The following is an 18,138-nucleotide window of genomic DNA, read 5'->3' on the forward strand; positions in this document are numbered from 1 at the left end:
CTCAGGGACTTCCCTCCTCCGTCCCATGGCTGAGCCTCCAGGTGGAGCAGACCCTTGGTCCTCTGGCCCACTGGAAGCGGCTGAAGGGGCCCTTTCTGACTCCCGAGGAGACTCTGGAGAGCCCAGAAAACAAAGCGATGGAGGGTTGGATAAATGTCACTCAAGGCCCAAAGGGCCCAAATTCTCCCCCTTTGGGCTCTTTGTGTGGAGACAAAGGGTTCAAACTGGCTCAAATGCTGGAGGAAGAGGCCCCGGCCGACTCCAGGAGATCCTCCGGCTCCAGCAGCTTCAAAGCAATCAGGGGGAGCAGAAATAGAGGGTCTCCAAGGGGCCCCCTCCATCTGGCAGGGCTTAGAGAAATTGAGGAGGGGGTCCTGCCCCTTCTCCCCCTTGGGATCCACCCACCCTCTTCCCAAACCAGTTCTGGCTTCGGACCCAAAGCAACTGGGGTGGTCAATCCAGAGGCAGGGGAGGCCTCAATCGAGGGAAGGGAGATATTTTCAGAGGGCCTGCAGGAAAAACACAGGGTGGACTCCCTCCCTCCCTCCCTCCCTCCCCTGCAGCCCCCAGGTAGACTCACACAGGGAGGGACGGGTTATTGGCCAGGACAGGTGGGAGGGAGAATTCCCCATCCCTTTCAGAGAGGAAAAGGGGGCAAAGGGCCAGCGACCCCCCCCCATCTAGTCTCCAGGGAATTTCCAAATTTTGCCTAATCGGCCTAGTTGGGGGGGTTAATCAAGAGGGGAGTCCTCCTTCCTGCCTCCCCCCCCTTCAGAAATTTCAGAATAACTAAGAAGCTGGAGCTAAGATAGGGGTGGCAGCAGAGAAGAGAGCCTGGTGTGTTTTGTCACAACTTATGTGAAATGACAAAATAGGAGGATTGGGAAGATAAAGTCACAAATTCGGAGTGTTCACTCTCCGTCCCCCTGATGTGCTAAATGGCCCCTCCTTCCCTTCCCCCCTTCCCTTCCTCAATCTCACTCACTTCCTGGGTGAGATTTTAATTTTTGTGTGTTTTTGTGTTGCATTGCATCACATTTGTGTGTGTGTCTATAAGGAGAAGCTACGCAAAATGTCACAAATTTGCCTCATGCAAAGCAAGGTTGCTTTGTGGGGTCACTTCAAGGTGGCTTCGATTAGAAAGGAATAATTAGAGACTTTTTAAAAGCCCTGATAACTTTTGTGGGGGGAGGGGTTCAGGTGAGGGAGGAAGAGGAGAAACTCATCTGCAGGAGGTTGGATGGGAGTGACTGAAAGGAGAAAAAGACCCAATTAGGACCCTTCATGGGCTGCAGGACTCAGGGGGTCCCCCTTCCCATTGATAGCAGAAATTCCCAGAAACATTCCTCAAGGAGACCCTCTTGGCCACCTGCTGAGCTTGATGAGAGGCCTCCCCTAGATGGTCCTCTCCCCACAACCTCTCCTCCATCCCCCCAGACTCACCTTTCTTGCTCTTCAGGTAGGAGAAGAGCCCCAACGCAAAGAAGGCCACTCCTATCACAGCTCCCATTATCCCCGTACAGAGTTTGCTCTTGGCAGAGCTGGAGGAACGGGGCTCTGGGGAAGGAGAAGGAGCCTCACCTGAGCAGGAGGATCGGGCCCACCTTACCCCAAGAGGGTTCATTCTGTTTCCCTCTACAGGGAGGGTCTTTCCCCCATCTCTGGGCAGGATGGGGTCCCCAGAGCAGGAGGGGAGGGAGGGGAGGGGCTTACCCCACTGGACGGTGATGGGGGCCTCCAGGCTGGCGTGCTCCACTTTGCAAGTGTAGACGTCTCCTCGCTGGGGCTGGGTCTCCAGCATCACCTGCAGCTGGTAGGTCCAGTCCCCGTTCTGGAGCTCCTCCCCATAGGCCACGCCCTCCTTCTCCTCCTGGCTGTTCTTCAGCCACTGGATCTCGATCTTCACGGGGTAAAAGCCTATCGCGGTGCAGAGGAGGATGGTGTTGGGGGAATCCGGTTCCATCTTGGTGGGGGAGATGGTGACGGTGGGCTTGGCTGGAGGGAAGGAGGGGAAGGAGGCACATGAGAGACACAGAACAGAAGACCAAGGCCAGGTTTGCAGTTGGTTAGTTAGTTAGTTCGTTCATTTATTGAATTTATTTGCCAAAATTGCACAAATAACTGAAAGTTGTGCACTTCTAGCTGTGAATTGCAGCCCCTCCCCCAAGCCTTTCTCTCTTAGGGTGTAGCTGTTTCCATCTTGTAGAGGAAACATCTTGTGAATGGCCCAGGGCACGGCGACATAGGGATAACCCAAACAGCTGTCAGTTCAAATGGGCAGCTTTAGTGCTCCAAACCTCCCCCCAAACGCTCCCATGGCAGGTCCCTGAGCAGAGTGATAAGAAAACCCCACGCAAACCTCAAAGAGCCTCTGGTTGCAACTAGCCCAGCGCTATCCGCATCAAGGCTGCACGGCCATAACTCCCAAATGTATTTGGCAAAACAAGAGCAAAGCAAGGAGTTCAGGGAGCAAAAGATCCAGCTAATGTCCAGAATGCCACACAGGAATTCAAGGATTCCTGGCAAGATAAAAAATCAGCACACAACACTTAAGGAACTCAGCGTTTGTTCCTGACAAATGCCCCTTACCCACAGCGTCTCCTTAAGTCTCCTTCTCCAGGTCAGCCTGGTGAAGCTGGGCAGGGCACTCTCCTCGTGAGTGGCCTGCTCCGTCTGAGCTGATCACGCCTTCTCTGCACTCTCCAAGCTCTTGCATCAGGAGGGAGTGGTTCTTGCTGCTCATCTGAGCTCTCTTCCTTCCTGCCTGCAGACCTTACTAACTCCAAAAAGCCTTGCCTGGACTGACCCTGCCCTTCCCCCATTCCTTCCAAGGCCAACAGAGGCTGTCCTCTTGCTCTCCGTCAGTTCTTGTTCCATCTCATCTTCCTCCACAGATTCAGACTCCAGTGGGGGCATGTCACTGCGTTAATTGTTTGCTAGCTGAACTGAATAATTACTGCGCAGGTCATAGGCCTTATCAGCAATGATTTACTGTGCATGCTTCTTAACACATTTCATAATACATCACACATTCCAGAGACTTCTTTACTTTTGTTCTTCTGTTCGTCTGCCAAGAAGGTGGGCGACAATTGCTCTTGCCAAAATGTAACAATTAGATAGGTTTGTTTTATTTCATTTTATTTTCATATTAAAAGTTCTGGTTTTTTCATTAGAACATGTTCTCGGGTTTTTATTTTAGCTTTTTCTGAAGATATACTTTTTAGGAAAGCCGACGGTCTAGACCTCATTATCTCAGGGTGAAATTTCCCCTGACAGGGCATGATACATCTTATTTCATTTTGTGGTGACACATTATTTTTGGAGAGCTTGGGCTCACAATGGGAACATCAGGCTTAAGCAATTCTTAAGTAATGATTCCTTAAAGGTTTTTTCAGTTTCCATCAAAGGAGTAAAACTTCCCTGGAAAGACCAAATTGCAAAATGTGTAGCTGAAATCCTTGATTTGCACAATGCTTGGCCTCTGAAACCCAATCAGTCAAAAGAAATTAGTACAATTATTATGACATATAGAATTAAAATTACACAAAGGGGATTTTTTGGCTGACATCATGGCAATATTGGCCATAAAGAGAGGGTCTCTGCGCTCCTGTGCCCTGTAGGTCGCAGAGAGCCTCAACTGTTCCGCTTGACTCAGGGTTTCCTCCCTCTTATCCACCCAGCTGCCATGAAGCTGGGACAGCCGAGGTAACAAAGAAAGTGCAGGAGCAGTGCAAATGGACAAGTGACTGGAGCTGGATGAGAAGATTCCTGTTTTATTTAGGCCCTAATTTTAAAAAGGAAAAAAAAGAAAATCCAGGAAAAGAGACTCTTAGTTTGTTAAAGTGGTGAACAATTACCATATTTTTCAGAGTATAAGACACACTCCCCCCCCTAAAAGAGGGTGAAAATTAGGGTGCGCCTTATACACCAAATGTAGTCCCACCCACCCACTGGCCCCCACCCTTTGGCCTCTGCCTCCCAGCAATATGCCTCCTTGCAGCAAACAGCAAACAGCTTGTTTCAGTTTCAGCTTCAGCACAGCTTAATTAGCACAAGTAGGTGATTGTCTGTTGGCCTCAAGAGCATCAGCTGTTTCAGGCTGCAGGGAGTGCCATTGCCTAATGCCACCTCCATGTGCCCCATTTTTGGCCTCTGCATGCCCCATTTTCCGCCCATTCTGATCCCCACCACCCGGAACAGGTGGAAAATGGGTGGCCTGGAGGCTAAAAGCAGAACACGTGGAGGGGGCAATAGGATATGGCAATCCATGCAGCCTGAAACAGCTGATCGTCAGAAGGCTGATCCAACAGACAATCAGTTGCTGATTGTTTGCCCAGGATCCTCTTAAGAGTTTTAAAAGTTGATGAATATATAAATTATATCTACAGTATACAGTATCTTTGGCAGGAGCGAGATCTTGCTGGACATTAAATCATACTTGAGTGGATCCCTTGGATGGATCTAAGGATCCCAGTTTCCGAGCAGGAAAAGACTTTGGGCCTTGGGAAGAAAATGTTAGCGTTTGCAGCTTTCATCCAGCACAGAAATAAATAATTCAGCAGGATTCATTTATAGAAGAAACTTATTTTTATACAATAATATGAAACATGATGCACATATACAATACCCATGCAGATCTTGTAGCAAGTACAATAACAAGAAGCAAGAACTCAGAATTCAAAAGCATAGAAGCTATAAGCACAGAACTTATATTTATAGAGACCAGTTAAGCTAAGCCACGGCCAGGCTCCCAGCAGCCTCACATAGCTGACAACAGACCCTGTTTCTTAGTCACCGATCAGTTCTCATGGATTGTTGTTATGGCTATCCCAGCTCATAATAATGTCTTAGACCTTGATCGAAAAGGAATCATTCTGGGAATTATACTTAGAGGATGATCTTGTAAATGTGAGAGCTGAGAATAAATAAGGACGAAATCATCATCCGGGAGAATCTCAATAAAGGAGAGGAAAGAGGGTGCCAGGATCCCCTCCCTGGAACTCGCAGCCTCCCCCCCCCTCCTCGGGACTCACCTCTCTGGCTAATCACAGGGCTGCCCTGGAGAGTCTCATAGTTGTATCGGCAGAAGTAATCCACTTCGGCCTTCGCGTCCTGCAGAAGCTGCTCATCTCTGTTCCACTTGGCCGCATTCCCCTGCCCGAACTCCATGGCGGCCACAAATTGCCCGGGGTCGCTGTCGAAGTGGACGGACTCCTGCCGGTCGTAGATCTGCCTGTACAAGAACCGCAGTCGGTGCGTCCCGTTGAGGAAGCGGCACTCATACTTCTCCTGGACCAGGAAATGGGCTGCGGGGAGGAGGAGAAGGCAGTGGTGGGTTTCCCTTACCTTCACCACCGTTCACTGATCGTGGGGTCACTGATGGCCCCTCCCAGCCCCTTTCCTCCCCCGCACGAGCTCCCTCAATCTTGGAAGGGGGGGCTCCCTCTCCGTCCTCCTGAGGGTGGTGTGGGGAGGAAGGGAAGGGAGACCAGGCGGAGATCGAGGCTATTGGAGGCTCTGGAGACCAGCAGCTTTCTTTCCCCCTCCAGGGGTCCTTCCCAACCCCGCTCCTCCCCCGCCCAGGCGCCTCTTTACCGGGGGTCTCTTTCCCCCCTTCGCTTCCGGGGATCCGGGCCAGCGCCCCCACCAGCAGCATCAGGGGGAGCCCCGCAGAGCCCATGGATGCTGCCCCACAAGCGCCTCCAAAGGGAGAGGAGAAAGACGCCTATGCTCCCGGCCCCAGAGGCGGAATCGGTGGGTATCGATTTAGGGGGTGGGGGGGCAGGGGGCGTTTTCCTCGAATTTCGAAATTGGGAAAGCGGAAGGACCAATGGAAATTCTCCCCTCTGCAGCGTCATCGGTCTCCGGCCAGAGTCTCCCTCGACTTCACCCGATGGAGGAGATAGTTCCGCGCAGAGAGAGAAGCGGAGAAAGTGGCAGTTTGGGGGTTTCCTTTCAGTCTTCAGGGGCTGCGGCTCAAGGGGGGGGGTCATGCCAGCCCTGGAGGGGAGTATGGACTCCCCCTCCCATCCGGCGTGGAGTGGGGCTGCAGTGGATGAGAGAAGGGAAGGTGCTGCAGCCCCCAGCCAGCGAGGAATTGGGGGCGTCTCTTGGCTGGTTCATTTGGGGGGGGGATCCTCGGGCGCCTTCACACGCGCACGCACGCACGCACATATTTCTTCGGTGGGAGTGTCCCTCCCTTAACACGTGGGATCACTGTCCCCCGTCCCCACCGGAACATTCTGCCTTTTGCTCCCTTTCCTGCCAAAGGGATTGCCGGAGGGTTTTCAAATGGCAGCTCGTTTTTTGGTTCAAGAATGGCTGTTGTTGATCTCAATTGGGGGAAGGGGGGATAAGAGGGGAAGAAACGGGAATCCCTGGCTGAGAATCGTGAAGATAGCAAAGAAAGGGGTGGGGTGTCACTTCTAGGGCTGGCATGAAGTCCCTACTTGACCTACACGGATCCCCCATCTCACTTTCTCCGCGGAACGAACTCTCCTCCATCGGGTGAAGTCACAAAGGACTCTGCCCGGAGACTGATGACGCTCAAGCAGGGAGACATTCCATTGGTGCTGCCGCTCGTCCTGGCTCCTCCCGACTCCAAAGTCCGGGGAAAAAGCCGCCCCCCCCTCAATTCAGACCCCGATAGTTCCCCTGGGGCTGGAAGCGCGCACCGTTCCTTTTGCATGTGAAGATTTCTGCCGTGGAAGAGTTACTGCGCTGGATGAGAAAGGGGAGGCACGCCCCATAGCAGGGAAGACTTGGGTGTCATAGAAACCCCCCAATCCGAAGGGAAGCCACAGAAAACCCTCAGCTAAACCAGGGCAGGAACGGCTGTTGTTGATCTCAGTGGGGGAGGGGGGAAATCAGAAGGTGGGAAAGGGGAAATCCTTCCCTCCTTTTCTTCCTTCCTTCCTTTCTTCCTTCCTCTTTGGAAAAATGTCCCACTCGGAGACCGGCCCCAGGACTCCCACCCCAGCACCATGGGCTCCGCTCCATAGCAAGGGCCGTGGAGACCAGGCAGCTCTTGGGGGGGGGGGGGAGCTCCAATCTGGATTCATGCCCAGAGTGGGGGGGGGGACTGGCACCCCAGAGAAGCCAGAGACCATCTTTGAGATACTCAGACTATGAAAAAAAGAGATTTTTCCCCGAGGAATCTTGGAGAACGAGCCTTTCCTGAATTCGGCCTCTTTCAACTGCAGCCCTTTGGCCTCCCAGCCCCTCCCTAACTGTGGGGCTGCCCCCTCTGCCTCTGGGGGATGCCCGGGAAGGGGGGGGGGGCTGACCGTCTGATCTCACGACCCACCAGGCCCTTCCTCTGGAGTAGCCCCTCCCTCCGCTGCTCCTGGGGGATTCGTCCCCTTCTCCTCCATAGTCAGCCCCACCACCCAGGTCCCCGTTTCAGGGACGCTCCCCTCCCCCGAATTAGCTCGAAAGAGCCCGAGAAGGACCAAGCTCCCAGTTTGACAGGTTGGGAACCTAAGCAGACATCTAGTCCACCCCCACCGTCACCCCATGCACACAGAGGAAAGTCTAACTGAGAAGAGAGCAAAGAAAATGGAGGGTCCCTTCTTGGCCTGCCCAGAACCCCCTCCCCTTGAGCTGCAGCCCCCCCCCCAGACTGAAGGGATCCCAACCCCACTTTCAGTTTCATTCTCTGCTTCAAACTCTCCTTCCTCCTTCAGGTGAAGTCACAAAGGACTCTGCCCGGAGACTGATGACGCTAGAGCAGGGAGAATTCCCATTGGTGCTTCAGCTCGTTCTGGCCCCTCTCAGCTCAAAAGTCCAAGAAAAAACCTTCTTCCCCCTCGCCCCACCCCCCATTCCTCCTCTGGGGCTGGAAGCATCTGGCCGGACACGCAGCTGCTGCGCTGGATGACCGGGGCAAGTGGGGGGGATAGCAAGGACTTGGGTGTCGCACACAGACACACACGGTCCAAACGGGAGGGAAGCCACGGAAAGCCATAAGCGGGGAAAAGGCGCCACTTCGGGGGAGAAAAAAGGCGATTTCCATCGTTTAAACACGCGTCTGGCTTGGTCGGAACGTCTGGACGAACGGGTCCCTTGCGGTTTCCAGCCCCGCAACCCCAAATGTTTTCTGTGGGTCAGGTTGTCCCCCTTTTCCTGGCAAAGCGGCCCCGACCGGAGATCCTGGATTAAAAGTTTGGCCGTTTCTCCTCCGCTTCTCCCTCCTTCCTTCGACAGGGGTTGGGCTAGATGACCCCCAAGGTGCCTTCAAGCTCTGTTCATCTGTTATGTTTGCACAACCTCAAGCCGTATAAGAATCTATACTTTTTTTCTGTAGGGGAAAAAAAAAGATATAAAGTAACATTTTGGAAGAAATTCTCCCCGTATAAAAAGGGCAGATCTGGAGCTTTTCCCCAGGAGTTTCCGCTCCTGAACCCAAAGGCTCCTTTTCATTCTTTTTCACCCTTGGAGGAAGAATTAACCGGTGGAACTCCTTGCCACCAGAGGTTTTAAATCCTCCAACACTGGAGGCTTTTAAGAAGAGACTGGACAGCCATTTGTCAGCGATGGTCCCTGAAACGAGCAGGGGGCTGGACTAGATGACCCCCAAGGTCCCAGCTCTGTTCTCTTCCAACTTCAGGCCGTTCTTGGTTCTGCCCGTCAATAAACCACCTTTCTTAAGCAGCCTCCATTTTATTCCCTTCTTGGAACTGGACCTGTTTTTCTTGCCGACACTATCAGGGGATAAAAGAGAAACCCAGGACTGGAAGTTGCAGCTGAAGAGGTCTAATGTGGAGGAAACATGCAGCTGGTGTATAGCATAGCCTTTATTGTCATTGTACAAAATAAATACAACGAAATTGTCCAAAGGAAGAGGGAGACACCGACACAACCTGTTAGATCTGGGCAACGAGAGAACAGACTGCGGACACGAAGTGACTTAACAGCTCTTTATTAATAGTAGTAGTGATCCAGCTTGCTCTGTGGCCTGAGGGTTCCCCTTTTATAGTACTCGGGTACGCCTCTCGACCAATCAGAGCGATACCTGTTTCCCGCTGTAGCAGCGGACCAGAGAGGAGACTTCCTCCGATATATGTTAATATCTAACACCCCTCCCCTCCTAGACGGAACGTTGCGGTTAGTAACATAGTCTTTTAGGTATGTTGGAGTTTGCCTTACTCGGGAGGAGCGTCGCAGTTCGGGTTGGTTAGAAGTGGTTGCAGGATCGGATGCTTTTTCTGTTTCTCGTTCGGGGGGTTTCGTGCCTTCGTTGCTAGGGCGTTCCGGAGTCTGCTCGGTTATGTTGCTTGGGGGTTGCTTTGCTTCGTGCTCGATCTCTTGTTCAGACCTGGGCTCGCAGGTGTCGTAGTTCTCTGTATTGGGGCTCTCGAGTGGCTGACTTTGCATTGGTAGGTAGCTCTCGTCCTCGGTTCGAAGGTCTGAGTGTGCTAGGCGACCTCGAAGTTGATCGATGTGCCTTTTCCAGTTCCGCCCATCTTCCAGTTCCAACAGATACGATCGTGGACCCGTGATGCCAATGACCTTTGCCGGCATCCACAATGTTCCCCCTGCATAGTTGTGGGCGTATACTGAATCCCCTATGCTAAAGGTCCGAATTTTGCTTGTGGAGTCTGGGGGTGCTGTGGCAGAGTAATTTGGGTGAAGACGGTCCAGGTGAGACCGTAGACGGCGGCCCATGAGTAGTTCAGCGGGGCTCCTACCCGTCGTTGCGCTTGGGGTAATATGCTGAATTAGGAGGTAATGGTCAATGCGTGTTTGCCAATCACCTGGACCCATCCTAGCGAGGGCCTCTTTTGCGAATCGCACCATTCTCTCCGCCTGTCCATTTGACGCCGGATGGAATGGCGCGACGAGGGCGTGCCGAATTCCCTGACCTGCTAGATATGTCTCAAATTGCATGGCCGTGAACTGGGGCCCGTTATCGGAGACCAGGAGGTCGGGCAAGCCATGAGTGGCGAAAAGTCGCCGTAGAACCTTAATGACTGCCTCTGCCGTGGTTGAAGTCATTAGGACTACTTCTAGCCATTTCGAGTATGCATCCACAACTATAAGGAAAGTCTGACCTTGGAATGGCCCTGTGAAGTCGATGTGTATTCGCGACCAGGGTGCTTTAGGCTTCTCCCATTCTGTGGCGGGCGCTTCCGGGGGTGCTGGTCTCGATTCCTGACATGGGTCGCAAGTGGCCACCCATTCCTCTATTTCTTTGTCCGTGTTTGGCCACCAAACGTAACTTCTTGCTAACGCCTTCATCCTAACAATCCCCGGATGACCCACATGTAAAGCATCTAATACATTCCTACGTAAAGCATACGGAATAACAACTCGATCCCCCCACAATAAGCAACCTTGTAACACTGATAGTTCGTCCCGTTTTGACCAAAACACTTTGAATTCCGGGCCCACGTTTCCCTTCGGCCACCCCCTCCAAACCCAAGTTTGAACTTGCTTTATTAACATATCTTTAGAAGAAAACCTTGCAACATCGTAGGAAGAAACCGGTCCTGAGTCCAAACAATCAATGAGCAGCACCGGTACTTCGGGAGTGGGGTCTGGCAAAAGGTCCGGTAGTGGGCAACGGCTGAGTGCGTCTGCGTGTCCTAGAGTGGAACCCGGTCGATGAATTAATTTGTATGAGTACGCAGCCAGGAAAACAGTCCACCTGGTCATGCGTGGAGAAAGGGATACTGGAGTGGGGCGGTTTCCCGCCAAAAGTCCCAACAGCGGTTTGTGATCTGTAATCAGTTCAAAATCGCGGCCGTAGAGGTATTCGTGGAAACGTTTTACTCCAGCTACAGCAGCTAGCGCTTCCCTGTCCATCTGGCTGTAATTCCTCTCGGCCGATGAAAGAGTCCTGGAGTAGAAGGCGATGGGTGCTTCTTTTCCGTCGGGCATCCGGTGGCTGAGGACTGCGCCGACTCCAAAAGGTGATGCGTCGCAGGTCAATACCAGCGGTAGTGTCTGGCTGTATTGGACTAACAGTGAGTCAGTGGTGAGCAGGCGCTTTACTCCGGCAAAAGCTGCTGCTTCGGATCGTCCCCATTTCCATGGTGTGTTCCTCTGGAGTAGACGGTGTAGTGGCTCAGCAACGGTCGCCTTCTGTCTCAGAAAAACGCTGTAGAAGTTAAGTAGTCCGAGGAAGGCCTGCAACTCGGTCTGATTTCGTGGTGTGGGGGCGTCCTGGATCGCCTTAATTTTCTTTGAAGTGGGGTGTATTCCCTGACCATCGATTCTATAACCCAGGAATTCTACACTAGGAACGTTAATTTGGCATTTTTCCTTTTTGAGGCGGAGACCCTTTTCTCTGATTCTGGCCAAAACAGTTCTGACTCTTTTATTTAATTGCTCCTCGTTTGCAGCGGACACCAAGTTGTCGTCAAAATAGGGGACGACTCCCGGTATCCCTTGCAAAAGTCGTTCCATGACGCTCTGGAACAATCCTGGAGCAATACTCACACCGAATTGTAGCCGGTTGCATTTGAATGCTCCTCTATGCGTCACTATAGTTTGGGCCTCCGCTGTGGCGCTATCAACGGGCAGCTGCTGGTAAGCTTGTGCCATGTCTAATTTTGCAAATACCTTTCCTGGCCCCAACGAGTGCAATAAGTGCTGTACTACAGGCACAGGATATGCGCTTTGTTGTAGTGCGACATTAATTGTGCATTTATAGTCCGCGCAGATGCGGACTGATCCGTCTGGTTTGACTGGGGTCACGATGGGTGTTTCCCAGCGCGCGTGATCCACCGGCTCAAGGATTCCTTGCTCCACTAACTTATCTATTTCCTTATCTATTTTTGGGCGGAGTGCAAAAGGCACTCGTCTCGGTTTAAGTCGGACTGGCGCCACTTTGGGGTCTAAATTGAATGAAATCGGTTTACACACATACTTACCAAGACCGGGGCTGAACACATCCTCGAACTCCTTAAAAATCTGCTCAGCGCTGCTGTTTTCCACGGCGTTGATTCGGGTGACTTCCAGCCCCAAGGATTCAAACCAATCCAGTCCTAGGAGGTTCTGTAATGGTGCGCTGGCGATGGTCACGGGCAGCTGGGCTACGATGTCCTTGAAACGGATCTGGAACGTGCCTTGGCCTACGATGGGGACTCGGTTCCCCTGGTAGTCTCGTAGCAGGATGTCTGGAACGCGTAGTTGGCTCTTTTTGAGGCTAGGGATAGCCTGTTTCATGGATGCCCATGAAATGATCGTCAGGGACGATCCTGTGTCAACTTCCAGCTCGCAAGGTGAGCCCTCCAAGAGGACTGTGACTTTCAGCTTTTTAGGCCGCTTGGTGCGGACCTGGCTTATTGTTGTGAGATACGTTCGCAATTCCTCTCTCTGGGTCAACTCTATCTCATCATCTGTATCCTGAAGATACTCTCGTTGAGCGTCTTGATAGAATGCTCTCTCAGCTCTTTGTGTGTAGTCTCTCTGGGAATACGCTCGCTCAGCTCCTTGTGTGTAATCTCTCTGGGGATACGCTCGCTCAGCTCTTTGGGAATTTTCTCTCTGGGTAAACACTTGTGGATTTCTCTCTGGGCACCCTTTTTGATTTCGCCAAGCCCCTGGGTTGGGCTTCTGTTGGCGGTACATGGGTGGCTGCCGTGAGGCAGGGACTTCGCTCCGGCACACTCGTGCGATGTGCCCAAGTTTGTTGCAGTGCGAACAAACAACGTTCCTGAACCTACAGGTAGACCTGGGGTGATTCCCTCTGCAACTTGCGCAGGGCGGCAAACGGAATCCGGGTCTCCCCCCAGGCCTCATGTGACTGCTCCGCATCAGGTGACTGTCCTCGAACTCGGGATCCTCGTAGTCGGGGCTTGTGTCCTCGTAGTGAACTCTGGTTTGCCTTGGTACTGGCTGGTTTACGCTGAAACCTCGTTGTATGGTTACCGATGATTTCTCTGCTGACTCTGACGCTCTTGCTTCGTTTAGAGCTATCTGTAGGGTTAAATTCGGGTTTGCCAACAGCTTCTTTTGTAGTGAAATGTCTCTTAACCCACAGATAAGCTGCGCTAAGATATGCTCGTCCAGATCCCTGAACTCGCAGTGAGTTGCTGCTTTACGCAGGGCTGCAATTGATTGATTGATTCTCCCGCTTTCTGGTTCCGCGTGTTGAATTCCTTGCGGCAAACATGGCGGGAAGGTTTTGGCGCGTAATGGGTCTGTAGAGCCTGTTGCAACGCCGTCCATGATACTGCCTGTATTGGAGTAGGCGCAGTGAGGTCTCTGGCCGTGTTGAAGACTTCTTTCCCGCAGTAGCCGAGGAAGATGTTTTTCTTCCGGGCGTCGGTGATCCCCGTGTATTCGTTCGCTTCGAGAAAACACTCAAAGCGAATCATGAAGGCTTCCCACTCGTCGTTCGCTGGGTCGAATGGAACGGGGGGAGTGTGCATCGCCATTTTCTCTCGTTTGAATTTGCCGCGCTGGGGTGACCGAGATGGCTGCCGGAATTTCTGCCGAATTCCTGGGCTGGATCAAATCCGGAGATTCTGGAGTAGCGTTCTTCGTCCTATCTGTCTCTCGATCCCACCTTCGTCGCCAATGTTAGATCTGGGCAACGAGAGAACAGACTGCGGACACGAAGTGACTTAACAGCTCTTTATTAATAGTAGTAGTGATCCAGCTTGCTCTGTGGCCGGAGGGTTCCCCTTTTATAGTACTCGGGTACGCCTCTCGACCAATCAGAGCGATACCTGTTTCCCGCTGTAGCAGCGGACCAGAGAGGAGACTTCCTCCGATATATGTTAATATCTAACACAACCTTCTAGTTTTATATCAATATAAAATGTATTTGACATTCGCAGCAGAGGAGACATTGAGGAACATCCTGAGGTAAATCTCAAAAGGCGCCCAGAAGGAAAAGGCGGGAGAAAAGGGAAACGCCCCCTTTCCACCCGCAGCAACCAATAGGAGCTCAGATCCCCTCAGACGGGAGCCGCCCTCACTCAACCACAACGGAGTATTTGAAACCATCCTGCGCTTTCCTTCTCCAACCGTTAAATTGGATATTTTCATATTTAAAGTGTGCAAAATTAAGAGACCTTAAATGCTTTTGTCCATTAGATTGAATTGTCAACCTGGAATGTTTTTTTTTAATCTTGCACTTTGCTAAAAGGAAGTCAACGTCTTTTTTCTCTTGTACCTCACACTTTCTTTTCCCCTCTCCTTCCCTTAATTTTCTATTTCCTTTTTTTCTCTGCGGTTTGTATAATAAATAAGATCGTGAGGCTCTAGAAAGAGTGCAGAAAAGAGCAACGAAGATGGAGGCTAAAATATATATTTAAAACGGTTGCTGGAACTTGGTCTGTCTAATCTGATGAAAAGGAGGACGAGGGGGAACATGACGGCAATATCTTTATTTTATTTTCTATTCTCTTCCCTTTCCTTCCCTTCTCATCCCTCACCTCCCTATGCTATAAATAAATAATAAGCAGACCTAATGAAAAAGGAAGCGAAGTTGCCCTTTGCGCCAAATCCACCAGGGGGCGACCTCTGCTAAGGGAAGGGAGCTCCAGTCGCTTTCCCATTGGCCTACTGGAGGGCGAACGCCACGGGTGGCTTTCCAGATGGGGGGGAGGGCGAAGGAAATGACATCACAAACGCTTGCCTCTCTAGGACGCTGCACTCGCTCTCCTTAACCACTGCGCTTGGGTGAAAGCGGTTTAGTGGCTGCATTTCATTTTATAATTCTTTGCGTATTTTTTTTACTTTCCATCTCAGATACAGAAACTGGACGCCATTTGTGGTCTTTGCAAGGCAAAAGTTTCTTTTGGGGAGGAAAACAAAGAGCGGAATAACTTGCAGGGATCCGTCCTGAAGCCCCAGAAATTGCCCTGTGAAGGAAAAGGCATCTGGAGACCCACCAGAGTCCTTGGACCCACCTGGAGTTGCTCTGCAGGAGAGAGAAAGGATGGAGACACAACCTTTGGCCAAGGAGGGAAGCGGAAAAGGCCCTTCAGCTGCTCAGCCTGGGAAGGGGGGGAAGCTCTGGACAAGGACTGGGCAGAAGATCCTGGAGGAGGAAACCATCCTCCCTTCCGAAGTTCAGCCCTGGGACTTCATCCAATACCGGGAGGCTGAAGGTCCCCGAGGACTTTGCAGCCGACTCCATGACATTTGCAGGCGATGGCTGAGACCAGAAAAGCACACCAAAGCCCAGATGCTGGACCTGGTGGTTCTGGAGAAGCTCCTGGCTATCCTTCCCCCAGAGATGGAGAGCTGGGTGCGGGAGTGTGGAGCAGAAACCAGCTCCCAGGCGGTGGCCCTGGCGGAAGGCTTCCTCCTGAGCCAGGCGGAGGAGCAGAAGGAGCAGAAGCTCCAGTTGCAGGTAAGAGACTTTAGGGAGCTCAGAATGGAATAGAGAAAGTGTTTGAATACTTCACCCCTCCTTCCCAAACTTCTCTTACATTCATAATATGTGGGAAGTCACCAATTCTTGTAGGACATTTTTCCATTGTTTTCTCACTCAACCTGACAGATGGGTATTGGGGGCTTTGAGGTTGTGTTCCGAATATAGGAATCCACTTTATGTCATGTGATGTACATTAATTCTGCTTCTTTTTTCTTTCCTCTTATTTGAAGGGCTGCACTGTGGAGATCAGAGATCCTGAGGGAGAGAAGAACCCATCAAATCCCCCCCAGGAGCTATTTTTCAGGAGGATTCCTTGGGAAGATCAAAGTCAGGACACCTCAGGAGGTAATGAAAGATCCACCGATTGCCCATCTGTCTTACCTTCGCTCTCCTCTTCTATAGAATACCTCCTCCTCCTTTGTTAATTAGGCATTTTGAAATTATATATTCCTTACAGAGAAACAAAGAACGAAGCTTTCTGGTTTTTATGATGGAGATCAAACAGCGGTTGAACCTCCAAATCAAGTAAGAAAGGGAAAGGTTATTAGATTTCTATTCTCAGTTCAGGAAGTGAAGCGGGTATGCAGCGTGTTCCATCCTTCTACTTCCCCCGCTTGTTTCGCCTGGATAATTTTTTGTTCTTCTACAACTTGGAGAGCAGAATAGCAGGTTCATGTTACTGTCAGTCAGCATAGCTTCCTCTGGTTATCTTATTCTGTTAGGCATTCCTATAACTTTGAGTTTACAAGTATTTTTAACAAGTCCTTGAAGAAATAGGAATAAACATTTCACAGTGGCAGGAACTGCTAGAGACCCGGATTTTTTTGGTAATTCTTTGATTGAATTGTGCAAGGCTAATGAAAAATAACTAAATACATTGCACATTAACATTTGTAAAAAGCCTCATATATAACCTGTAGTTCAAAAATAAGCAAATCATATTAAAAAATAAAGCAGACTGTTAAAACCCAAAGTGAGTGGCCATGTTGAGCATGTAAACATGGTACTTTGGGCTACAAAATAATTTCCAATCCTCAATTAGGAGATCAAACATTCTGGCTTTGCAAAGGCTGAGAAATGACTTTGCCAGGGAATTTTCTCTTCTTTCTTTTCTTCCTTTCAGCCAATAGCTCAGACTACTAGATCCATCAATGACAGACAGAGTGATAGATCAGTTGATCCAGAAGTTGAATTATTTACTGAAAAGCACTGAAGGTTTTGCAGAATCAATGCACTTTGTTAAAACGTCCCCAAATTATTCTTCAGTAAAATCAATTTATGGATTTGCTCATTTTCTCACCTAAAATTAGGATTTGTGTGGTGCACAGCCATTTAACGGTGCATATCCCTGCTTTGGGAATTTGGGAACAATGGAGCAGAATAACAGAGTTGATGGGGATCTTGGAGGTCTTCTAGTCCAACCCCCTGCTCAGACAGGAAGCCCTATAACATTTCAGATAAATGGCTGTCCAATATCTTCATAAACACCTCCATGTTGGGGCACCCACAGTTTCTTGAGGCAAATCATTCCACTGATTAATTGTTCTCATTGTCAGGAAATTTCTCTTTACTTGTAGGTTGGTTCTCTCCTTGAATAGTTTTCATTCATTGCTTCTTGGAACACTGCTATTATGTCACCCCCTAGTTCTTCAAGATCTTTTTAACATCTGGCAATCAAAACTGGATGCAATATTCCAAGTATGGTCTTACCAAAGCATTATAAAGTGGTACTAACACTTCATATGATTTTGACTCTATCCCTCTTAATGTAGCCTATGATTCTGTTCTTTTTTTTGGGGGGGGCAACTCTAGCCTACTGCTGACTCATGTTTAAGTTGTTGTCCACTAGGCCTCCAAAAACCCTGTTGCCCTAGGACTGTTACCCTTACTACTGTTGAGCCAGGTATCATCTATTCCAGTGATGGCGAACCTATGGCACGCGTGCCACAAGTGGCACGCTGAGCCATTTGTCAGGCATGCGAGCTGCTGTCCTGTCAGCTGGCCAGCGCACATGCGCCCGCTGGCCAGCTGAGTTCACCTTTTTAAAAGCCATTTTTTGCACTCCCCAGGCTCCAGAAGCTTTATAGAGCCCTCCCCCCCCAGCCCCGAAGGCCCTTCGGAGGCTTCAAGGACCGTCCGGAGGCTTCCCTGACGCCTTCGGAGCGCTTAAAACCACGCTCCGAGCAAACCGGAAGTGACTTCCGGGTTGCTTAGAGGGTCGTTTTAAGTGTTCCGAAGGCTTCAGGGACCGTCCGGAGGCTTCCCTGACGCCTTCGGAGCACTTAAAACGACCCTCCGACCAAACTGGAAGTCACTTCCGGTTTGCTCGGAGGGTGGTTTTAAGCGTTCCGAAGGCTTCAGGGAAGCCTCCGGACGGTCCCTGAAGCCTCCGGAGGGCCTCCGGGGGGACGGGGGAGGCTCTTTTCACCCTCCCCAGGCTCCTATAAAGCCTCTGGAGCCTTGGGAGAGCGAAAAAAGCATGTAAAAATGGGGGGGCGCGTTGTGCGCGCATGCACATGGGGGGGCGCATTGCATTATGGGTGCGGCACGCCCGCACACGACCCCCCTGCGCTCCCCCCACTTGTGGCACGCGAGCCAAAAAAGGTTCGCCATCGCTGATCTATTCTATGCCAGTGCATTTGGTTTTTCTTTCCTAAATGAGAGCCTTACATTTCATTTTGTTAAATGGGGCCTAATCTGTTGATCCTTCTATATCTGGAACTTATATTCTGTAGTGTTGATATTCCTGTCAATTTGGTCTTGTCTGCAAATTTGAGGAGTTCCCCTATCCTCTTGTCTAA

The 18,138-nt window shown here is 50.8% G+C and overlaps 4 protein-coding genes across 4 annotated transcripts in view; 2 read left to right on the top strand and 2 right to left on the bottom strand.

The window, feature by feature from the left end:
* LOC309384775 (zinc finger protein 202-like) overlaps positions 1 to 18,138 on the bottom strand; it is a 152,686-nt gene that overhangs the window by 22,471 nt on the left and 112,077 nt on the right. The window lies entirely within an intron of this gene.
* LOC309384780 (zinc finger protein 287-like) overlaps positions 1 to 18,138 on the top strand; it is a 34,423-nt gene that overhangs the window by 14,360 nt on the left and 1,925 nt on the right. The gene's annotated exons all lie outside the window — the stretch shown is intronic.
* Positions 1,162 to 5,680, bottom strand: LOC309384434 (H-2 class II histocompatibility antigen, E-S beta chain-like; the record flags this gene model as incomplete). Its single annotated transcript, XM_081937995.1, has 5 exons — positions 1,162 to 1,250; positions 1,444 to 1,557; positions 1,714 to 1,995; positions 5,034 to 5,306; positions 5,596 to 5,680. 5 exons carry the CDS (start codon positions 5,678 to 5,680, stop codon positions 1,162 to 1,164), a joined length of 843 nt encoding a protein of 280 aa, XP_081794121.1.
* On the top strand, positions 14,612 to 16,480 carry LOC309384535 (zinc finger protein with KRAB and SCAN domains 5-like; the record flags this gene model as incomplete). The annotated part of the gene is made up of 3 exons (XM_081938219.1): positions 14,612 to 15,313; positions 15,568 to 15,682; positions 16,461 to 16,480. Exons 1-3 carry the CDS (start codon positions 14,897 to 14,899, stop codon positions 16,478 to 16,480), a joined length of 552 nt encoding a protein of 183 aa, XP_081794345.1. The 5' UTR covers positions 14,612 to 14,896.

Source organism: Natrix helvetica (genome assembly GCF_964273705.1).
Source record: "Natrix helvetica genome assembly, chromosome: 1".
NCBI classification, from domain to species: domain Eukaryota; kingdom Metazoa; phylum Chordata; class Lepidosauria; order Squamata; family Natricidae; genus Natrix; species Natrix helvetica.